The sequence below is a fragment of the Sparus aurata genome, chromosome 3, assembly GCF_900880675.1.
Source record: "Sparus aurata chromosome 3, fSpaAur1.1, whole genome shotgun sequence".
Taxonomy (NCBI): Eukaryota; Metazoa; Chordata; class Actinopteri; order Spariformes; family Sparidae; genus Sparus; species Sparus aurata.
Genome location: NC_044189.1, coordinates 19,213,226 through 19,238,522, shown reverse-complemented (window position 1 = coordinate 19,238,522; position 25,297 = coordinate 19,213,226). Strand labels below are relative to the sequence as shown.

The window sequence follows — 25,297 nt, the reverse complement described above, 5'->3', positions numbered from 1 at the left end:
AGAGTTCAGGGTTAGACTCAGAGTTTATTGAACCTGCTTTGTGAAACGGACCCCTGGGAAAATACAGACATCAAACACATCAAAACACTCATGAGTGGTGAGTCTGTCTGTGTTTGTTCATTGAGAAACCTGTCTCATTGTGATTCAAAGCCTTCCTCCCAATATCGGGCTGCTTGATGGTAACTGGCTGTAACTGAAAAGATAGTGGACTCAGTGTTGGTTCTACTGCTTGCTTATTCTATGATTCAGGAGTTTTTGATTGGCTCTCTAATGGCAGAGAGAACGGTGTGAGTAGGATTGTAATTGCTTGGTCCTCCCTGTTGATGTTTGCCCTCTGGCAGTGGTGTAGTGGGGATTCTATCACTGGGAGAACTCTCCAAAAAAAAAAAAAAACACGTTATTTTAATTAGGTCACCCGGATAAGCCCAAGTTGCAAATGCTTGAGCCATATATCGTTGCAATTAGACGGCTATCCTTCTCTCTCTCACACACAACATAAACATAGGCAAAACTGTTCAGTGTGTGTCTTTGTATCAGTGTGTTGCTGTAATTGTAAAATTAATATATATAAAACTGTAACTGAAGTATTTGTGTGTGTGTGTGTGTGTGTGTGTGTGTGTTGTGTTGCTGCCTAACCAAAAACTACAACTAAGATGATCTGTAACTGTATAAATTAAGTGTTTGGTATAGGCTATGATGATTAAGAGGGAGAGAGACAAACAGTGCGTTTACATGACACTCAAGAAAACCGAATTACTGCGTTAGTCTGACTATGATCGGATTTTTAAGATGCATGTATACACCTTTGTCTGACTAAAATCGGACCGGATCGGATTTCTCATAGTCGAATTACACCACGTAGATTGAAAGTCGCATTAACTCCTGCATGTATACGTTTCCAGCGGATCGGATCGGATTTTGCGTTCTGCGCAGGCGTGAGATTTTTCCCTGGGGCCGTGAGCCGGAAGTACACGGACGGCGGCGGCGTCTTTCCTCTGAAATCACCGCAAGAAAGAGCGCCAGAGTGCCCCTAGTTTGTGTAATTATCATGTACACCATATACGAAGTGTACAAAGATGTAGCTTCGTCTCGCTCTTCGTACGCCATCTTTCTTGAATGCCGAGGCAGCTGGCGACGTAAAGAGGTCAGCCGGAGGTGGCCCCGTTAACACTAGCTGAAATGGGTACAGAGCCACCTAGCGTACCGGGGTATGACATGCCTTCGGCCAGTAATCCGATTTTCTCACAGGCATGTATACTCGGATAATTGCAGTTGTCCGATTGAGTAGCATAGTCGAACTATGGCTGTAATCTGACTAAGCTGTGCAGAGAGAGAGAGAGAGAGAGAGAGAGAGAGAGAGAGAGAGAGAGAGAGAGAGAGAGAGACTCTTTTCTGTAATGATTCTGAATTCATTTAATACACATTTAACCCATGTCAAATCAGTTGACTCAAAACTGCTGATAAATAAAGAATGCATATAGCAGAGGAGGCTCGTCCATAGAGGCAGAGGAGGTTGGTCCTCCTCTATTTTTGACAGGCAAGAGGAAGATCAATTTTTTTTTTTAAGAAAGAGTAACTGGTTGAAATAAATCATTACCAAATCTCAGTATCATTAATAAAATATTATATATATATTTTATCATTAAAAAAAGTTTCTTCTTTGGAAGAAAATCCACTTAAAATGGTTGAACAGTGACAGCTGCAGACGGAGGAGACAGAGCAGTCTGTGAGAGGAGCAGGGAGCAGGAAGGTGGGGGCTAGAGGAGGACGGAGGGCTTCCTTCCATTGACTCAATGCATTCGAGATTTTTTCATGCTGATCTATGGTTGGCTAAGACACGTAATTTGATGCGCTAAGGGAGGACATCCTCCCTTACCAATCAGCAACCAGAATACAAGATTGCGAGCAGGTTGGTCCAATAACAGTTCCCAAATTTCATTCTCACATTTATACAACCATAAACAAAAAATACTACTATGTATTTTACAGCTTTCACTGCCAGCCATGCTCGGACAAGAAATATGGAGTTTTCAGCGATATTGGAATCGGTTTTAAAGGAAATATAAGCAAATTTCTGAAAGAAAAAAAACTGTTAGGAGAAATCAGAGAGAAGCAAGTAGGGTTAATTAGTTGACTTGTATAAAATAACATGACACCGTGGACTGGTTTTCCTCCTGTCCTCCCCAATTTTTTCAGTCACCAGCCGCCACTGGCATATAGGTAACAATAAGTACAGTAATACCATAGCTTACCTTTTTCTTCATCAGAGTAATGACTCTGGCCTTTGTATGTAGCTGGGTCATGGGCTGATAATGGACCTGAGTCCACATGCATCTCACTGGTTCCTTTTCTTTCTCTTTCTCTCTCCTCTCCTCCTGTCTCTGTCCCTTAACCCTCTAAGACCCACTGTTGTAATATTACAACGTTACCTTTAGCCATCCTAAAAAACAATCTGTTATATTTTATCTTGTTTTTTACCACATTTACATAGTCATTGGGTCCTATTGTTCAGTCTCACGATGCTATTGGATAGTACATTTGTTTATAAGTCCCGTCTCATGGCCATGAACTCACACAACCTCTCATGGTTTCCTTCGGACAACATTGCTTTGTTTCATTGGACTAAATTCATCAGATTCAAGTAAGAAAAATGTCTTTTATATTTTTTTTGTTGTTATTACAATGTCTAGAACACGTACATATTTAGTTTTTGTAGAATAGAATCATCACATTTCATTTAGAGCTTGTTATATATTTGTTGCAATATTACAACGTTGGGTGAGTGTGGTAGTCAAAATAGCAGGCTTGTTGCAGTGGGAACAAACAGGTTGTATTCCCTCTACTACACCACTGCCTGAAACAGAGTGTTTTTTCATACATGGAAAGTATACATACTACCCTTGTGTTGTGTTCTGGTCAAATTTGACTGATTTAAAAGTTTATCTCTAAAAAATGTAGTTAATTTGATCAGACTGACCTAAAATACCACGACTTTGTCCACAAAGAGGATATCAACAGACAATTAAATTCTGGGAAAGGTGAATATTTTCCTGAATTTGGATGTGTGGATGTAAGTGGGGGTATGCATGTTTTCCTTTTAGTATGATAATTAGACAGCATTACAAGCAGTATTGTCATGTCAAGACAGTATTGTGTGACTTAATGGCTGGTGATTGGATGCACATTTCTTTTAGCATGATAAGTAGAGAGCATAGGCTAAGCCATTTCCATTTCCATTTAGGGCATTTAGCAGATGCTTTTGTCCAAAGCGACTTACAATAAGCAAACAGTATTGTCTGCCTGGAAAACATTGGGGAATTCATTACGGGGGAACAGCCGGGCAGGTGTGCCTGCCCAACTGTGACCTTGAAGACAAGAAGAGCTTGAAGAAAATGGGGAGAGGAAGCGATGACATCAGAGTGGAGGGGAATCACAACATCTGTGCTGTCAAGTGGTCTGACAACAGAGCCATCACACTTGTGTCATCCTTTGCTGGACCTGAACCTGTGCAGAAGATTCAATGCTGGGACAAAGCCAGCCGAACCTACACTGAAGTTGAGAGGCCTTACATTGTTGGTGCCAACAACAAGTACATGGGAGTTGTGGATTTGTTGGACTCATTTACAGCCAAATAGAGGTCCCCCATCAAATCCCGTCGCTGGTACATATACATCTTCTGGCACACCATCATCCTCTCTCAAGATGTCTAGCAAAGAGACAATGAACAGGAGACAGTTTCAGGCACAGCAAGCATCCTCTCTCATCCTGGTGACCACGGCGCTCCAAACTCCAAAGAGAGAGCGACCATCTTCAGGCAAAGGGAGCCCAGCAACAGTGACATCAGGAAGCCCTCTGACTCCTCAGAAGAGACCATCCAAGAGAAGTGCACACCTCCCATTGGATGTACACAAGGACCTAGTTGCGCATTTCCCAGTGAAGACAGGGAGAGGAAGCTGCAGACACTGCATTAAAGGATACACTAACATGCAATGCAGCAAGTGTGATGTTCACCTTTGCTTTTCAGAGGACAAGAACTGTTTTGGGACTTTCACTATGAATGAAAGTCAGCCATGAAAAGAAAAAAAGGAATGAAGAAGTCACTAGAAAAAGTAGAAAATGTTTAATAAAAAAAAATATATAATTCTTCATAAAAATATGAATGTGTGATTATTATTAATGTTATATACCTTTATGGGGCTAAGTAAGCAATCAACCCTGCAAATGAACCCTTAGTTGTTCTGGATTGTTGTTCAGAGAACATGAGTACACATACAGAAATTCTGCTCCCAACTAAGCCCAACGTTGCAATATTACAACATTTCTCTAAAAACGTACATAAACATTTTTATTATTTTTTTTAACTCTTTCATTTCTGCATCAGAGGCCTCCTACAACAACATCTGAAGGGTAAAAAAAAATGTCTTTTAGGTTTTTCTATATTTGGGTCTTACAGGGTTAAACCTCTTCATCTCTCTCTCTCCTGTCTCATCCTCTGTTGAATTTTTAAAATCAAGTATCAAGTAAGTCTATGTATACTACTGAGTCATGACCTAATATTTTAATGCCATGTGTGACATTATTACTTATCCATCCACACATCCAAATAATATTATTGATGGATAAATCATACTATGACTGAACATGGCCTTAAAATATTCTGATTCATTGCATGTCCTTTCATTTTGTTCGCCTCGTCTACATTTACAGTAGGTTACAGGTTAGTATCTCTATTGGCTATCTGTTGCATCTGTAGGCTCGTTCACTATTTTTCTCATTCTCTTAGCTTATTATAATTCTCACCTTTCCTCCTCCTTGCCTGATCATCCTCTGCCTTTCTTGCTGCAACAAATGATAACTTGGATTGATGCAGCCTCTTACCACTACATTGCATCTTTGCTCTGATTCATTCAATTGCCATTCTAAAAATAGACCTGCAGTCACATCGCGACCCTGTTTACTGTCGGTTTTAATGAAAAGAAACTTAAGGAAAAAAATACCGAGGACATGACCTCAGTGTCCTCAATGGTGGCTACGGCCCTGCACACACACACACGGCGCTTCTCAACACACATTCAAAATTATGCACATTTTGGCCCCACGGCAAAAAGTGACAAATTATAGTTCAAATAATTGCATGAATGCTTGAAGTATAGACGTATGGCATTGCAAATAGGAGACGGCGCTGCTTCTCTCCTCTCTCATATAGGCACTGCCACCTCACACAGGCTTCAAATCCTGCCGTGACACACTAGATATTTTATTAATATTTGTGAATTGCAGTATGTATTATTACTTTATTCGAAGCTATACAATGGCGAAAATTATAACAGAGGCAATGTTTGAAAAAATGTATTAGACAAATAAAAAAAAATTATCTTGCCAAAAGAAAAAAAAAGAAAAAAAAAATCTCGCCAAAAAGACTGGGGGAACGCTGTTCCCCCGCGTCCCCCGACCACTACAGCCGTGCCCTCTGGCTACAGCTGGAAATTAGTGGTGCTGGGTTCCTTTAAGGCAGAAGTTGGAGTGAACTGCATTGGTGAATCTGGAATCAGCACCATGAATAACAGCGAGAATGCTTTCATGCCTTAGGATTGGCAAGAAAGGCTGGTGGTTTTGCTGGGAGTTCTGTATTAGATAAGAAAGTCCAACCGTTAGACCTTCTTATCCTTTGTATCTGTTATCTCCCTTACATTTCCTCACAACAGGTTAGATCAATATGCAGTCAAAAATCCTACCTTGGATGCTCTCATACAGTACTTTTAGATCCTGCAATAACATGTGTAGTGTGTTTACATTTCCCTTATTTCCTTTTGACAGCCTTTAGAATAAATTTTTGCAAAGCAGCATGTGACAGCAATATATTACTTTGAGCATTAAAGGGGAATAATAAAGTGTGTCTCTAATTGGATTTTGGAAATAGTATTACAGTAACTATGTCCATAAATCTGTCACTACTTGAAATTAAAGCTAGGGTCTACAATCCTGGAGAGCTAGCAAGAGAGCTAGCAAGATTTGAAAGTGGCACCTCCTCTAAGTTCCACCCCCCCTCCCCACCCCGTCAGTGCTCCGTCCAAAGCCACGCCCCCTCAAACTTCAACACGCATCTGTTAGTGGGACTCAGCAGGGAGAAGGAGATGCTGGAGCAAGACGCAGCAATTCAGCTGAATTTAGCATGGAGCAGACAGGAAGTCAAGCGCCAAAATAACAAACTACATCTGGTTACTTTTCAAAATAAAACACTCAGTGTTGACACCAGCACACATCGTGAGGCCAGCTGTCTACCGTACTGCACCGTTGCGGACTCAAACCGCAACCGGTGGGGATTGCCGGAAGGCAGAGCAAAACCGGATTGGAGCTGCAATGCAGTGGACCCCTATCCAGTGGAAATTGGGCCAACTCATTAGCCATTCTCATGGCTAAAAACAACACACAAAGAAGCTAACGTTAGCATTGGGCTAATACGAGCTACAAACATAGCCAAGTTGGCAAACCTCACATATTTCATGAAAATAACAAATCCCCCTGAAACAAAACAAATAATTACCTATCCAACAGAAAGAGAGCAACCTCTGCATCACTTTTCAAGCCCTTCATATGCCCCAGTTGTCTCCATCGCTCAAACGCCGTACTGATGTTGACTCAGTCCGACTTCTTTCTTTATCCAGAGCCTTTTTCGTCGCAGCCTTTTCTGCCTCAGGCTTTCTTTTCCTTGCCTTTTTAGCGGGGTGAGCTGTTACGCTGGCTGCATTTTCTCTGCCATTGTAACCAAATGAACGTCTTCTCCTGCAACTCCGTATTTCTACAGAGGAGTGTGCTGAATATTTCCAGCAACAGTGAAACGTAACGTGTGCACGCACAAAGGGGGGGACAGAACGAGACATGAAAGCATCTGACCAATCTGTGCTATCCGGGCCGGATGGCACGGATTGGTCAGTTTTTTCTCAGTCCTACAGCTGCCACAGAGGTCCGATTATTTTTGTTCCTTTTTCTGAATACATAATGTATTGACTACTCTCAGGATAGCAGAATCATTTCACCCAGTATAACAAAATGTGAAGAAACTGTGTTAGGACGCCTTTTCGAGAGATAAAGTTCGATTACCGAGTGCAGTAGAGTCCCGCAGCTCAGTGATGATCATTACTGCGGGACTCTACTGCACTCGGTAATCGACTCACAGGGCTTCCCCACAACAAGGAAGGCTTCTCGGGTGGTGAGTTTTGTTTATATTTTCCGACAAATACGGCAACTATATCAAATGTTTGATGCCTTGAAATATGTGCTGGAACCCTATTTCTAATGTTGCTGAAGTTTGGTGCTGTTCGAGCATTATTTGTGGCTTTTTGATGGGGGTTTTATATTTGGACTTAAACTTTAACTTTATCTCTCGAGAGGGAGTCTAACACAGTTTCACGGTGTGTTAGACCATGGATTAAACTTACACTGGAATATCCCTTTAAGAGTTTATTGATTAAAATCTCCTGAAGAAAAAACATGTTGACAGCAGGTACCAAGTGTGTTCGTGTTCAGGAATGCCTGTGATGAAGTTCATTGTTGCGGATATTTTCTTATTGAACTGATAGGATGCAGCATATCAATGTTAAACATGCACTGTACAGGAACAAGGTACAATCCAATCCAATCCAATCCAACTTTATTTGTTAAGCGCTTTAAAAACAACCAAAGTTGGCCAAAGTGCTTTACAGAAAAAATAAATAAGACATCACAAACAGAAAGACATAATTGCTCACATAGCGCACAAAATACAACAATACATTAAAAGGCATAAAACATGAGTAAAAAATGCAATAAAAATAATCAAAATAAGGAATAAAATCAAGACAATCAAGTCGACCTCTCACTAGGTGTCGAAAGCTATGGAGAAGAGATGGGTTTTAAGAAGTGATTTAAAAACCGACAAGGAAGAGGCCTGTTTAATGTGCAGAGGCAGATCATTCCATAGTTTAGGAGCCGACACAGCAAAAGCACGGTCCCCTCTCAGCTTCCGCTTAGATTTAGGCACACTCAGGAGCAGCTGATCATCTGACCTGAGAGAGCAGGTGGATATATAAGGGTGTAGAAGCTCAGAGAGGTAGGGCGGGGCAAGACCATTCAGGGATTTAAAAGCAAATAAAATAATTTTGAAATGGATCCGAAATTGAATAGGCAGCCAATGCAGTGAGGCTAAAATGGGGTGTAGCTCATGGATTGGTTTTAGGCCCCATCTACAACAATAGTCTAACAGCAATTCCAAACTATAGCTTAAATGTTTAATATGTCCCATTTTTGCACCAATGAAAGAAATAACCAAATAAAGCCAATGTTACATCTTCACAAAACTACCAAAACATTTCCAGCTCTGCTAACATTTCATTGACAGTTCTGGTTTTTCCTTGTCTGTAGTGGAACATGGATCTGTACTGAAGCATTTCTGTTATTATGTGATTGGTTACAGGGTACATTGAGGAGGCTTGCATCATCCCCTGTCCATCTGACTGCAAACTGAGTGAGTGGTCAAACTGGTCACGCTGCAGTAAGTCCTGTGGCAGCGGGGTCAAAGTGCGCTCCAAGTGGCTCAGAGAAAAGCCCTACAATGGAGGAAGACCGTGTCCTAAACTGGACCATGTCAACCAGGTGAAAGAGATCTCACTTAAACCTTTGTTTCAAGTAAAAGATAACAATGTAGTGTTTGTTTGAGGTTGCTTATTTGTCACTTTTGATAATACCATCTAATTGAATCTATTTTTTCTGTGTGACTCCTTAGTACAATTATCTGAATGACCCTTTATTTTGTCACTCTTTTCTCTTCTTCGATGAATGGATTCCATCCACAGGCTCAGGTAAGTACACATTGTTATTTACATCTTTCTGTGGGAATAATTTTGGAACTTGTCTTTCCCTTTCCTGAAATATTTTTTCCTTTTTTTATGTCAAAACTTTTTTTTTTTTTTTTAATAGAAAAAGTCCAATAAGTAATACTCTATTTTAGATTGGATTTCAAATCCCAGGAATCATCGGTAATCTCAATAAATATTCTTGCCCATAACTGTAGATCAGTCCCAGAGCTTAAGGACATACAACAACAATATTCATTTTACACTTTTTGGTTGTATTTCCTGCTCAAGCTCACACAAGTAACTGCTGCGTTCATATGTTTCAGGTATATGAGGTGGTGCCGTGCCTCAGTAACTGTGGCCAGTACGTCTGGGTGGCGGAACCCTGGAGTGTGTGGAGGGTCAGCAATGTGGACCTGAGGGATAACTGTGGTGAAGGTGTTCAGACCAGGAAAGTCAGGTAAGATGAGACAAACCATGTCTACAGTGCCAGATCCCAGGCTCTCTTCTGTTCTAATTGGCTTTTTGTAATTGCATCAGTCACACAAGATTTAATTCAGAGTCTGCATTAAAGCCATTTAAGTTCCAAACACCCATACGTGTTTATCCTATATCAAGCATAAACTGGCTTGTGTAGCTTGTGGGTAGAGTATCCTAGAATGCACTTTGCATCAAACATCAATGATGACGGAGGACAGCCTGACTCAAAACAGCTGTAATTATCTCTTTAACGGATTTGTCTTATTTCATTGTGAACCCATCCATGTCATACATATAAGACAAAACAAAAATAAAAAACATAATTTACATAAATACATACAATCGTGGTCAGAAGTTTACATACAATTGGAAAGAACATGTACATCATGGCGGTCTTCAGTTACAATGGCTTCTACAACTCTGTTTCTGTGATGGAATGAGTGGAACACATACTACTTTGTCACAAAAAACATTAATGAAGTTTGTTTCAGTAATGAATGTATTATGGGTTTTCTGACAATGTGACCAAAAATATACACACAGTAAGTTTGATAATTGGTTAAATGTCCCTTGACCATTTTCACACCAATTAGGTAGGCCTGTGGCTGAATTTTGAACCACTCCTCTTAACAGATTGGGTGAAGTACAAGTAGATTTGCTAGCTTGTTTGTTTCTTCAGCACAGTCCACATGTTCTCGATGGGGTTCAAGTCAGGACTTTAGGAAGGTCATTCCAAAACAGAAATTCTAGCTTAAGTCATTCCTTTACCACTTTTGATCTGTGTTTGATATCAATTCAATTCCTGAAGAATTTGGAAATGATCCTCCTATACTGTCTGCCTCTGGCCAGTTCTACTGTATTTTAAAGTACTCTAATGCGTTATTTTTCTCATCAAGTAGGCAGTAACGTAACAAGTTGCTTATTAATGGCAGTAATCTTGTAACGTAACAAGTTACTTTTAATAGTAAAAAGTTATTTGACCTTATAAGGGTCTTTTACCAGCCTTGTATCCTGCTCAGTAAAATAAATTATCACTGAAACATCCCTTTCTTTGGAGAAGAATTCCTGAGTTTCAAATCTCAGAATAAAGTCATTCAGTCCATTTGCTTATTGTGGGTCGTAAGAGGTACTGAGACATTTTCGTCATGTTGGTGATTGCCTTTATTGTGTCAGACTGTTTTCAATTGTGCTTTGTCTTGTTTCTTAAATATTTCTTGAGGTTGATACAGTCTATAACCTCTTTAGTTATATATGTTTAGTTGTTGGGATACACGGTCACATCTTTCTGAAGTATTACATTGTCCATACAGAATTGTATATAATCATGGTTCAACTCACATAAGCACCGGTCACATTATCATAGCATTTATCCAATGCTCTCTCCCTCTTGTCTCACATTTGATGTTTTGTTGGAAACCTGGGAGTGACAGTTCCAGTTTGCAGTTATTTACACGTCTTCATCAGGGCCAGTTCTAGACAGGAATATGTGAGGGGGCAGTCAGAAATGTGAAGGGGTCATCATGTGTACACATCATGCTCCAGCACTTTTTTTTCTGTGCTTATAGTAACAGTGTTTCTTCATTGAATTGGGTTGTTAGCTATGTGTCCAACTCCAACCTGGAGAAGTGGATTGCACTTTGTCAAGCTCTACCATCAGACCTGTCCAACTTTCTCTTTGTGAGCTGCTGGAAGCTGGAGCAGAAAATAAGAAAGCTGGCCTTGTTAAAAAAAATGCTATGATTATATCAAACAAAACAGTGCAGAACTACAGCCTGGGGTGGGGCTTTACGTAGGGGTCTGTCAGACACTGGCAGGGGTGGGCTGGGATTGAAATTTAGCCCAGGAGCTTGGTTTGGAGAGGCCTTTTATCCGATTGCATGATGGACGCAAGTGGAACCGTAATTTTTGACATGAATACTTTATTTACAGTATAAAAATGAATCTAATGAACTGCTATGTCTAAGAGATATCTCTCTTATCTCTTCCCCCTCCTCACTCCTATGACTGGCATTATCCTGTCCCTCTGCATCAACTCCACGACTGACACTGGCCTTGTCAGCTAATAATAACAATAACAGCAACAATGATAAATGAGTTAGGATGTAAAAGACAGGGGGCTCTATCTTAACAATCTGAAACGCAAGTATCAAACGCAAAACACAAGTAGCTTTGTGGGCGGATCTCAGGCGCTGTTGCTATTATGCCGGTGGGATAAATGACTCTTGTGCCCGAAGTAGCTACATTACTCATAGGTGTGGTTTGGGCGTAACATGCAATAAACCAATCAGATCGTCATCTCAAATTCCCTTTAAAAGCAGGTGTGCTTGTTCCATGGCGGATTGCTATTATAATGGCGGATTTGCCAGGCGCACGCCAGGAGCGGTTCACAGCCGAGGAGACCGACGTTCTCGTCAGGGCCGTAAAAGACCGAGAAGTGGCATTGTATGGGGATGGGAGAAACCCACCCAAATTAGCTTTAGTTAAACAGGCGTGGGAGGAAATTGCCACAATTGTTTCTACGGCTGGCATCCCCAGGACAACGCAACAGTGCCGCACATAGAGCCCAGGAAGTATAGCCTATATATTCAAATAATATCTTTTTAACTTTGAACACATACTCTCTCCTGAAATATGTTTTCTTCTGCAATAAGGAAATGTGTGAGTTTGTCTGGTCAGCTAATATGGATTTTATTTTTAACTGATAAAGCAGATTAATGATTTATGCACGTATGGTGTAACATTGCTGATAGGCTACCTTTAATGTTCTGTGTAGGCTTTATATGATCAGGATTTCTAGGGCCGATCACCGATTAGAGAGTTTAAATAAACCCATAACCTATCACGATCCGATCAAAAAACTTTATCGTCTGTCACATAGTGACAGGGCTCAAAACATAAAAGCCACAAAGACATAAAACACATTTAAACCAATGAGACATATTTGTTTTTGCTTTGTTTGTTTTTTAAAAGCAAAACAAACGCTATGTGATGAACAATAAAGTTTTTTGAATCTTGACTCATTAGCTAGCAACATCATTACTAGCAAACACACATGTCGGTGCCATGGAACTTCTTCGGAGTAAATGAGACAGATAAAACACAAGCCATCTGCAATCTATGCAGTGGGAGCATCTACAAAAAGTTTCAACACGACAATGACGTCATTGATCGGATTGGTGAATTAAGACATTAAGCCGATCTCACAAATTGCACAAAATGCAAAATATCGGCCGATCCGATATAGCCGAACAGATCGGCGGACAGCCTAGTTCTGTGTGCCCTGACCACATCCAAAAACACAAACTAGTGTTCTCAACGGGCTTGAAAATTACAACCCGACCCGATGCAGCCCGACATACCGGCATTGGGTCTGCTGCTGGGTCCCGTGTCGTCACTGGCCTGGCTGACTGAAGCTGCGCTGACCTTCACCCCTCCACCACTAAAAGCTCTGTTAATTTGGAACATTTGGCTGCATCTTGTATTAACTTTTTTTTCTTTCTTGCCCTTAATTTTTCTGCCCCACTCATCTCTTTCTCTGGCTTCTTTCTTTTTAGCATGTTTGCTAATTTGAATGTATCCCTCTCCTATTTCTTTTTTTAAACAGGAAAATAACAGTTTAATGACTGACTGAGCCAATCACATTTCAATAGAAACAAGGATCAGCTCAAGTTGGGAGGGGCCGCTCGTTTCCCCCCTTAATATGCTAAATATTAGCCTGCGGCCATTTTTTGGGGTAAAAAAAACATTCTGACCACCGGCCGGTTCAGCCTCAAACAGACAGTCAGTTCGGGAATACTCCTGAACCTCCTTCTGGCCAGCCCACCCCTGGACACAGAATATTTGTCTTCAGTTCTTCACATGCAGTGGATGTGGTCACTCATCTCTGTGCTTGTAATGCTGCTGCTTCTTCAAAGTCTTCCCGCTCCGTGGCCGTAGTGAAACCTGGCACTACACTGTCAGGCTACGTCTTGGCTCATTTGCATACTGCAACAGCGATTGGACGTTTACTGAGGGCTGAGGGGATGTGTTTGTGTGTGTGTGTGTGTGTGCTGCGCAGCCTGTGAATACACGCACAGCGAAGGGACAGAGAGACGAGAGGGAAGCTGATACTGTATCGTTTGTGTTTGTCCCTTTTTCAGCGGATTTTTCTGCTACTACAGATAATTTTGTCAACTTGTAATATATTCATTTTGTGATTATATTAAAATGTGCTTTCTCAACTTCTAAAATTTTTATTTGAGGGTGCAAGACATTTATATGAGGGGGCGCTGCCCCCTCTTGCCACTGCATAGAGCCGGCCCCGGTCCTCATCCTTGTCCCTGAAGCTGGAGGTTTAACGCAATGATATGTTTCATTACATCGGACAAAGATGACATTGCCACGAGCTCTGTGGTGTTTTTCCCTTTGCTTTCCAGAAAGTGGCAGATTCGTTCATGCAACTCAGAAAATCTATCAACCACTTTCGCTCGACTTCGAGCCATTGCACCTCTGTGTGATAGGGCGCAGTGCCATGTTCACTTGACTTCTGACCTCGGATGGACAATATAGTGGGGGGAAGGTGCATGTGGGCTTGCCGGTCTGGGCATGCTTGCTGTTGCAGTGCATTCTGGGACTTGTAGAATCAATGGTATGCATGCTATATACCGGCGAGCCAGATATGATAGACATATGATATCTTATTGCGGGCTGGATATAATTGTACCACGGGCCGGATGTGGCCCGCAGGCCTTGAGTTTGACATGTCTGAATGCATTCAATACTTGGTCGGGGCACATTTTGCATGGATTACTGCATCAGTGCAGCATGGCATGGTGGCGATCAGCCTGTGGCACTGCTGAGGTGTTATGGAAGCCCAGGCATCCTTCAGCTCGTCTGTATTGTTGGGTCTGGTGTCACTCATCTTGCTCTTGACAATATGACATAGATTCTCAGGTCAGGCGAGTTGGCTGGCCGATCAAGCACAGTAATACCCCATAAAGAATCTATGAGGTATTGTCAAGAGCAAGATGAGAGACACTAGACCCAACAATACAGACAAGTTGAAGCAAATCAAAATCAAAGCAACCTGGGCTCCCTTTACATGGCATTTTCGTGTCCACTATTGTGCTGATATTTTTGTAATTTTTTTGCAAAAATGCACCTGAGGAATGGTGAATATACTGTAAGGGTAAATGAATACATACAGAGCATTAAATATGTCAGTCTTTACAGTAATAAATAACAAAAAAGGTTTGAATTAAACACTGAAAAGGAGGGAAATATTGCCCCCCATTCGTTTGAAGCAAGTGGCTGGGAATGACACATAGGTCCTTCAATGGTGTAAGTAACAGAGGTGGAGTATTTAGATAAATTTGAATGTCCTGTTAAAATCATTGTAAAATGATTTGGGCTGTTTCAAGATGATAAATTACTTAGAATTCTGTCTTGCGGTTTCTAAATTCAATGGTATTCTCACATATGTCCTATCATTCCACTACCTGGTCCCAGGCCAATCAGTCTGTAATTAAATCTATTCAGTGTCTATACAATCAGGCTCTGAAACTTCCTCTCCAAATGCATCAAGATGACCCTTACTTATAAAAGCCTTCTAGGGGTGGGTGTTACAAATTACCATCCTCTACTTAAACTGTGATACTTCCATTGGACAACTTCTTTTCAGCTTGTCTATGTATATGGTATCTGTCCCTATCATATAAAATGAATCACAAAAACTGAATGACGTTAAATTAGGACTTTGGTTTAAGTCCTCTTTGCTCACTTGCTGCATGTAAAGTATTTTAATAGATTATCGTTTCTTCGTCCATAAATAGAGAGTATTGGTCAATAATGGTCAATAATCGCAACCCCTGTTTCTCCAGATGTATGCTGAATACTATAGATGGGCCCTCTGAGCAGGTGGAGGACTACCTGTGTGATCCAGAAGATATGCCTCTGGGGGCCCGCAACAGCCAGCTACCCTGTCCTGAGGACTGTGTGTTATCAGACTGGGGAGCCTGGAGCCCATGTCCACTGGTAAGAATGATGCATCACCTTATATTACTATGCTACTCCTCCATACAGTGCTTTATTTTTGCAACAGAGGTAGGTAGTCATCAGACTGAGAGTATTTTTTTAGGCAATTTTCTCTCCTTGTCACATTTTTTTTGTCTTTGTTTTGCCTTGCCTTATTTCATTTTCACAGTGAAATAACTTGCCCTTGCCATTTACATTTTAGGGCATTTAGCAGACACTCTTGTCCAAAGCGATTTACAGTAATTCATACATACATTCATACACTGATGGTGTTGGCTGCCATGCAAGGTGCCGACCAGCACATCAGGAGCAGTTTGGAGCTCTGTATCGTGCCCAAGGACACTTCAACATGCAGGCCAGGTGAATCAATCCAGCGACCTGATAAGAAGACACTGGCGCTACACCTAAGCCACAGTTGGCATGATTCTCTTAGATGTTACCCTGTCCCCACACACCTGAGTCAAAAGAATGGGTCATTTATCAAGCTTCAGCAGAGCTTGCTGACGAGCTGATCATTTGAATCAGGTGTGCTGGACCAGGAAAACAGCTAAAATATGCAGGGCAGGTGGCGCCGACAACCATGTTTAAAAAACACTAATCTATGGTAAATCTTTATGGTATCTCTATGGTTTAGATCACAAGTAGATCTTTATTGGGCTTGTGACCTGTTGTTTGGCATTGCTATGCAGACATGTCAGTAAAAACTCCATAGCATCATGACAAGGCACACAGCAGGAAACTTAGAATTCTAGGTGAAATGTTATGACCTTTTTTGACATAGGACACTAACACAGGCTGTTTGCTTGTCATTTATGCTGATGCTATAACAGTATGGATGAATGAGTAACGGTTCCCTTTTCTGCTCCTCAGCCCTGCAATGGGAACACCACACGGGAGAGGAGTTCTTACCCACTTCGCCAGCCAGGAGAAGAGAAGGAATGTCCTCCGACTAAAGAGACAGAGCCATGCAAACTTAACAACAATTGCTTCCATTACTCCTACAACATCACCGGTGAGACTGAGAGCGAGTGTTAACTACATGCAATTATCAGAGGCAGTAGAAGTTACAGGAGTCCAATAAATAATACATTAATGTTGTTGGTGCGTGAGGTTGAGTGACTCTGTGTGTTGTATTTGCTGATGAAATCTCCCTGCAGATTGGAGCACCTGTCAACTCAGTGATAGAGCAGTGTGTGGAAATGGCATCAAAACACGCATGCTAGACTGTGTGCGGAGCGATGGCAAATCTGTTGACCTCAAGTTCTGCAAAGAGGTGGGTAGTGCAGCATTTCCTGTTAAAGCCATCCAATACTTTAATTTAAAAAAAAAAACTGAGTAAATAGCACCCTCTTCTCTCTTGCAGCTGGGCCTAGAGAGGAAGTGGCAGATGAATGCTTCCTGTGTGGTGGAATGTCCCGTCAATTGTCAACTGTCTGATTGGTCACCATGGTCCGAGTGCACTCATACCTGTGGACTGGCAGGTACTGTGATGTGCTTATAGTTCTAGTCATGTGTTTCCATGCCACAGTAACCTAACTCTTGATCATGTTGATATTGAAGTGTCTCAGAACAAATTAATGCATCTGCATCTTCTGAAAATGGGGGTTTCAATGTGTGTCCAACTCTGACACAATGTCATGCAGGTGAATACAATAATACATACATAAATACAATATATGTGACCACAGGGTGATTTTATTCTGTGTGACACTAGATAAAGTCAACGGTGTTATTCTCCGATGATAACGACCGTTTCCCCCATCATGGTTTAATGCAGAACACATCATCTTACAGCACAGTCTTGGCTAAGTTGCTCGGTTAACTTATAAGATTATCTCTGGGGCACGTTCATGATGGAAGATGACACAACTCCAATCAATTTCGTGAATGAGTTATTTGCCAGTTCATGTGACCTAATGTTTGCAGCTGCTGTGTTTCATTGGAATCCTTTACATATCTGGAAGAACTGATCACTGTCTGGTTTGATAAGGAGACACTGTTATAGTCTCTTGCAGGACACAGCACTAAAAAGCATTCACGAGTATTCCAACAATTTAGTTTGGTATTAAGGTGGTCAGAAATTTGGAAATTGTGTCATCTATAATTCTAATACTTTCATCCACTGATGAAAATTGTGATTTGATCAAAATCTAAGATGACATCATTTGGGTTATGTGACAAAGCTCTTTCAGAACAACACAGCACAATACATGGGCTGAGTGTGTTCTCCTTTCCCATACTGCAGTAACTCTTAAACAGCAAAGTTGACAGGAGAAGGACCAAGATGCTGGCTGCTGTTTAGCCTTCAGATATCAAATCCTTAGACTGAGGAATCAAAATCAACACAGGGTCCATGGCAGGGTTGTGCCTGTTCATTCACATGATCTCTATCTGCAGATGTCATGTGCCCAGTTGCAAAGCAGTTTTTCTAAGGGAATTAAAAAATGCCCATGCCCCCATGCAACCTACACCACAGGGATGTGAAAGTAAAAGCCCCTTTTAACTCTTAATTTCAACTGAAGTCGTAAATTCACGTCTCACAGTAAGATAAATACAGTGCTTTCTTGCTGTGTTGTGTACGGAGGCTTGCTGATATATTTGTGATGCACTCTGGCGGTATCAGTCTCTTGTAGGCAGTGGCAGCTTGTCAATAGGGATGCTTGGGGGTCGCCCCACCAGTCATATATGAAGAAGAATCATTTAAACCTTCATTGAATAAGACTACATATATTCAAATCAGCAATCTAAATTGATACAGTTAGTGAGTAACATGTATAATCTGCAATAAAAACGTAGATTAAAAATGTTCTAAATTGTGTAAAGTTACTGAGAGATGACTTATTTCCAGCACTGGGCACAAAAATCTTAGAGCCATAGTTCCTCATTTTACAAATTGTATGTGCACACTTCACTTGCTGTAATACAAGAGATAGGAGCCTGCTGTGTGCTGACTTTCACCTTCTCAAGGCTGTGATAAACAGTGGGAGAAGGAACCGATGGAGCAGATGATGCAGAAGTTTGTGGAAAGTTGGAGGAGACTTGTATGATAGAGTGGGACACAGAGTATAGAGCATAGAAAGAAAGTTCACTTAAGTAGCTGAATACAGCGCTGTTTGAGAGGTGAAAGAGGTGGGACCCGACCAGCCGGACATCGTTATAATACAACAAGCACAAGACAGAGGAATAAGTACACCCCGTCTTTTTCATGAGGCTGTTCCCATCAAACAGCAGGAACCAAACCAGCATGAATCCAGTCAGGTATGAGCGATTTAAAGCTTGCATAAAAAGTGAATAGGCATGAACAAGCCATGAGCCACATGGAAAATGCTATGCGTTTTGGCATCTTTGGTAGAGCTCGGGCCTGATGAGCTAGCCATGTGTGGCCATGATGAAAGACAACACGCAGAAAATCTAAGTGTTTTCTGAGGACTGGTGGATTTTGTAGCATCACTAGATGCTGCAGTACAAGAACATCTGCAGGGTGCTACTGTGTTTAAAGAAACATCTAAGAAAGTACAGAATGAACTCCTTGACTGCATGTTCAGTTTTTGAGAGAGCACATCATCTCATCTCTCTGGGGTCTCTGGGGAACAAGACTGACAAGCTTGCCGCGCCTATAAAGTCTCAGAGGGAATATCGTGAGTGCAGTGTGTTGTGTTTCACGGAGACATGGCTCCACTCACACATCCCGGACCACAGCGTGGCGGTACCCGGCTTCAGCACTGTTCGGGCGGACAGGGACGTGACAAGCAGCGGAAAGAAGAAAGGAGGAGGGATTGCACTGTATCACTCCCTCAAGGAAATACACGGGACCACGATTCTTCCTTCAATACAGATGACTTTATTCGCCTTCTTCATTCAAACCACCACAAGTCACCGTCGAACTGCCAAAGCGTACAATTACAAGACAACATTAGCATGTGACAAAAAACACAGAATCCAAACACATATGGACGACACAACGTGACAGACACTAGCGTACCTCGCTGGCTGCACATAACCATGAGGGAATGAGTCCACTTCAGAAACTTTTGCAACGCCAAAAATAAAATGTCCAAAAATCGTAATACTTAATACAAAAGGGTGTCTTCAATGGAGCAGTACATATATCTGCAAAAACTTAAGAAAACGTATTTTTGGAGGCTTGCACGCTCCCGCTTACAACTTTCTCGTACAAATTTTTTCTTCCTGCTTGACGTGTTGCAACCAAATCTGTCCCGCCTGCAACACAGGTCGAAAACAAGTTCCTACTAACTCTTGCAACAAAACAATTATCCATAAAATAAACAGTGCAAAAATAAAACATGCAACAAACCATCAAACAATTGACACAAATATTATTTGTGGCAGTAAAAAACTGTATGTGAGTGAGAGGTAGTGTAATCCCGGACATGTTCATGTGGAGGAACGTCTCTGTACCCCGGACATTGAACTGCTGACTGTGGGGATAAGGCCCTATTATTTGCCCCGGGAATTCACGTCCGCTATCATCATCGGTGTGTACGTTCCTCCTTCAGCTGATGCAGCGGTGGCCTGTGACGTCATCCACTCCGCTGTTGCCCAGATACAGACGCAGCATCCAAACACATTTATTGTCATCACTGGGGATTTTAATCATGTCTCACTGGACAAAACCCTCCCAACATTTCACCAGTATGTTGACTGCCCCACCAGAGACTGTAACACACTGGATCTTTTATATGCAAATGCTAAGGACGCATATAGTCCCACAGCCCTCCCCCACTTGGAAGATCTGACCACAACCTGGTCCTGCTGACCCCTAAGTATATCCCTCTTGTTCAGCGGCAGCCTGTCCACACTAGGAGCATGAGGAGGTGGACTCAGGAGGCTGCTGATGCACTACTGACCAACTGCATCAGAATACATCAGGTTCTGTGAACACACCACCATGCCAACCTGGACTGTACGCTGCTTCCCTAATAATAAGCCGTGGATCACCAATGACCTGAAAGCCCTTCTTAACAAGAAGAAGAGGGCGTTCACGTCTGGAGACAGGGAGAACTGAGGAGAGTGCAGCATGAACTCAGGGATATGCTGAGGGCCTGTAAAGACACCCACAGGAGGAAGCTGGAGGCCAAACTTCAGCAGAACAATGTGAGGGATGTGTGGACTGGTATGAAGCAGATCACTGGGTGTAAGGTGAGCGGCAGACAGTCATCGGGCAGCCTGGAGAGGGCAAACGAGCTGAACAGATTCTTCAATAGGTTCAGCTCACAGCCTTCTGTCGTCTCCCTGACACCCCCTCCTCCTCCTCTTCCTCTTCCTCCTCCACCTCCTCCTGCTCCTCTTCCACCTTCACCTCCTCCTCCACCTCCTCGTCCTCCACTGAAGACATCAGCAGCCTCCCCCGCATGACTGACTCCAGGCCAGGTTAGGAGACAGCTGGTGAGACTCCACCAGCAGAAGACTGCAGGCCCTGACGGTATCAGCCCCAGGATCCTGAAGACATGTGCCAGCCAGCTGTCTCCTGTCCTACAACACCTCTACAACCTGAACCTGGGTCAGGAGAGAATACCAGTGCTTTGGAAGATGTCCTGCCTGCTTCCTGTTCCAAAGAAGTCAACACCATCAGACCTCAATGACTACCGACCAGTGGCCCTCACATCTTACGTCATGAAGGTGCTGGAGAGACTGGTCTTGGCCAACCTGAGGCCGCAGGTGAGAGCTCTGCTAGACCCTCCGCAATTTGCCCACCAGACCCACTTGGGAGTTGATGACGCTGTCATCTACCTGCTGCAATGAGCCCATTCGCACCTGGATGGTGGAGGAGGCACTGTGAGAATCACATTCTTTGATTTCTCTAGTGCTTTTAACACCATTCAGCCACTGCTACTGGGGGAGAAGCTGCAGGTGATGGGTGTAGACGACACAATGATCTCCTGGATTGCTGACTTCCTGACAGGCAGGCCACAGTTTGTCCGTATGGGCAGTGTTCTGCCTGATGCAGTGGTCAGTGATACAGGAGCTCCACAGGGGACTGTACTGTCTCCTTTCCTGTTCACCTTATACACCACTGACTTTCGGTACAACACCGGGTCGTGTCACCTGCAGAAGTTTTCTGACGACTCGGCTGTTGTTGGGTGTATAAGTGAGGGACAGGAGGAGGAGTACAGAGCACTGGTGGACAACTTTGTGGAGTGGACTGGACAGAATCACCTGCGGCTGAGCATCAGCAAGATCGGAGAGATGGTGATAGATTTCAGGAAGAAAAGGAAGACAGCTTTCCAACCACTGCGCATTCTCGGAAAGGATAAGGAGGCGGTGGAGGATTATAAGTACCTTGGTGTTACCATCAACCACAGACTGGACTGGAGATCTAACACTAAAGGGGGTGAAGGGGATGAGCAGACTTTACTTCCTGAGGAAGCTGAGATCCTTCAACGTGTGCAGCAAGATCTTTTATCAGTCTGTGGTGGCCAGTGTACTTTTCTTTGCTGTAGTTTGTTGGGGAAGCAGCATCGGAGCCAGCGACACCAACAGACTCAACAAATTGATCAGGAAGGCTGGCTCTGTGATTGGCTGCAAACAGGACACCCTGGAGGCTGTGGTGGAGAGGAGGACACTGAAAAAACTGATATCCATCATGGATAATCCTGTCCACCCTCTCCAACTCACACTGGTCAGACAGCGGAGCACCTTCTCCGGAAGGCTGCTTCAGCTTCGCTGTCGTAGCAAATGATACAGGAAATCTTTCCTGCCACAAGCCATCACTTTATACAATAACTCTCTCACCTCTGCCTGACAGAGAACTCTGGTCTCTCTACTGTTTGTATATATTATTATTGTTTATAATATATTTTGCATATTTTGTTTTGTTGTATATATTGTTATTGTTTATTGTTTATAGCACACTGTGCATTGTATATATACACTATGTATATATTGCCTTCTATTTATTTTATGTACAAAGTGTTTTATTTGCGAACCCACTACTGCTGTAACAAAATAATTTCCCTGTCTGGGATCATTAAAGTAATTCTATCTATCTGAGAGCCTGGCCTAGGCCAGAGAGAGCAAATCATCTCATCTGAGAGCCTGGCCTAGCCAGCCCCAGGACTGGCTGGGCTTCATGAGTCTCAGTGGGCTGCAAATGGATGTGGGGCAGAAATTGTATGGGTTCAGGAGTGACAGCAGGAAAAAATACTGTTTCGAAGGGCCTGGGAAGGGCCTGTTTTTCTTTTATTCAGCTATTGGCACCCAAAGCGTGGCTCATCCTACTCTCTCCAGCCTGGATGTGGAACTGGCTCACAAGGCTGCGGAGAGAGTTCCGTTGGATAGAGAGGGAAAGCGGCAGTTCAGTGATCTGATCCAGAGAAATGGAGTGTCTAATGGATGAGAGCAGCTGGGACAAAACTGCCTTTACATATGCATTCGAACTCAACCAGTTTGGGGTCATGACTTTTGGTCACAAAAACACATCAGCAACTCACAGAGGCTGATGGAAATTACTTTGGGAGAACTGAGACACAGCATTTTTTTTGTGTACCACGATGATATCATTATCTACTTTCCAGAATTGGAACAGCACTTCAGGGACCTTCAGGTGTTCTTACATAAAGTCAGAGAAGCCAGGTTAATCATCAACATGAAGAAGTGTAACCTCTTCTAAGCCTCCCTCTATGGGTCACAAGGTGCGTGCGACAGGTATCAAATTGGATCCAAACAAGGCAAAGGCAGTAGAGAATTTCCCAGTACCCACTAACCTTAAAGCAGTAGTCTGTAACTTTTGATTTGTTATATTTACTAAAATTGTCATTATGATGTCAGCTGTGTAAAAATCCAATATCTGTGGCTCCACCCAGTGGCTGTAATTTGATTTACTAGAATCCACCACTCCTGGGTCAACACAACCAATCAGAGCTAAGGGGAATGTCTGAGTAGTGTCAATCAATCTTGTACATGTGCTGCTGCAGCCCCCCTCCCCCGCACAGGTGCAGTGCCTTCTCTCACCTGGTCAGATAGGTTCCAGCTGAAACTCAAACTGTAAACAATGGCGGAGAACAGACGAAAATGCTCCACCATTGCCCACGTCAAAGGGAAGAAATAAGAAGACTGATAAAGAAAAGCAGTGTAAAAAGGAAGAATTGGACCGAACCTGAGAGAAAACTAAGATAAATATTGGAGCGTCATTTCAGAGGTGGATAGAGCTGCAGGATTTGTAAGGACTTTTCTGCTGGACAAGTAAGGACCGCTGCTTGATATCTATGTTTCATTCTCTGTTTTAACCACAAGGCTATGGTGTTGGCAGTTACAGTAATATTTGCAATGGCGCATATTGCTTTACGATGCTGCAGTCGAGCTATGTAGCTTGCTGCTAAATCTCGCTTGTTAGCTTGTATGCTAACTCCGGTGTTTAGCTCCGTCTTCATGGCTATTGGTTGGCAAAAATGTCTTTCAAGTGACCGGGCAGTTATAACGATTGTGGTCAGGACACTCTTAAGTGGTTGAATATGTTTAGAGAAATAATGTTACGCTTCAGAAAGGCAGTATCGTGATGATGATTACGTGAATGATTACCTGGTAACTCCATCAACCGCAATGTGAGGAATATGGTCTTTTACTCGTTTTACTACAGTGATCGCCATGAGCCACTCGTCATCGTAATTTAGTTGTATTGGTCAGAAATAGAATAATCAGGGCTTATTTTGTTGTTATTTTGAATACGCTGTCTCTGTTACCATGGCTACAAGCCTGCTCGTGCACGGCAGGCTGCTCTGTGGGGAGGGGCTTTGAATGGTTCCTTGTCATGTCTGGCTGGTGTAATCAGTTTGTCCCGTGCTGCTAACCTGCCAACCCCCTGGTGCCAAAAAAGTCTGCAATTTCATGTGTAGATCACCTGTTCTCCTGATGCGGATCATCTGTTCTCCTTCATGTACTCTCTCCAAAAACCGCAGTACATCACTTGGCAGTTTAATCCCAAGAGCCTGTCTTGTCTGCACTGCAGGAGTGGAGGTAATGCCTGAGCATCTGGCAAAAAACACAGGGCTGACTGTCTGATTAAAGAGGCCTTACTCTGTGTAGAACTGGGGATCCCTGAGGGAGGACTGCTGACTGTTCTAGCATACAAAATGCACAAACAGCTACAGACTGAGAAAGTGACGTGTGTCTTGTCTGTAGTGGAGATGACGCCAGACACACAGAGAGTGAGTGTAGTCAAGAGGCCTCACTCTTTTTAGAACTGGGGATTTGGAAATACACAGATAGCTACAGACTGAGAACATGACTTGCAGTGTTGTGGGGAATGAAATATTGTTTGAGGGTCTTTTTGCACTGTATATTCTTTTGGACTGCCCTTACAATACACTATGGAGGCCATTGAATTGCGCTGTATTTGTGTGCTTTCTTGATGTGTTGTGTAATGAGGCTTGCTGATTTTTGGGGGGTTTACAAATGTGGTTGATCCATCACTGCTGTAGGCTGGCAGCGCTCTTCTGTAAGATGTGAGCTAAAGAACTTCAGCCTCTCCTAGGGTAATGGTGGAAGCCACAAATGCTTTATGATGTGAGAAACAATGGTACCGTAGCCCTAAACCAACTGAGAGAGGGATAATAATCTCCATGCATGTAAATCCACAGGATCAGGTCATTGATTGTTGGTCCTTAAAGTATGTGCTCTGGGGCTCAGGGAGCACTCTCCTCTTCACGAGTCCTTGAAAAGAGCAGCAGCCAGAGGCAACAAGAGCAAACCGTACGCAACAAATACAGGCTTTAGTCATGGTAGTAACCTTAATCTGTCCCCAGGCAAACAAGGATTTATTTCTTTGTTTGGAAAAACAGCAGGTAGGCCACAGGAAGACATCTTTCCTTTATGTGTTTCTCTTTATCTCCAAGCTGGCTGTGAGGACTTACTTTCCTGGAGAAGCCAATTTCTGTTCTGGAGCCAGGAATAGCAATGAGCAGGATTTTTTTATTGCAAGCAAATGGACATACCTCGAAGCAGCAAGGTGCTGTTAT

General features: G+C 42.7%; 1 protein-coding gene across 1 annotated transcript in view; it reads left to right on the top strand.

Annotated features, from left to right (window-relative positions):
• thsd7aa (thrombospondin, type I, domain containing 7Aa) overlaps nt 1-25,297 on the top strand; it is a 185,206-nt gene that overhangs the window by 130,513 nt on the left and 29,396 nt on the right. Inside the window, exons 14-20 of the mRNA XM_030411820.1 lie at nt 8,453-8,631; nt 8,832-8,837; nt 9,158-9,291; nt 15,170-15,323; nt 16,194-16,335; nt 16,481-16,596; nt 16,687-16,804. Of these exons, the coding sequence (XP_030267680.1) occupies nt 8,453-8,631; nt 8,832-8,837; nt 9,158-9,291; nt 15,170-15,323; nt 16,194-16,335; nt 16,481-16,596; nt 16,687-16,804 (849 nt within the window). The remainder of the gene's footprint in view (nt 1-8,452; nt 8,632-8,831; nt 8,838-9,157; nt 9,292-15,169; nt 15,324-16,193; nt 16,336-16,480; nt 16,597-16,686; nt 16,805-25,297) is intronic.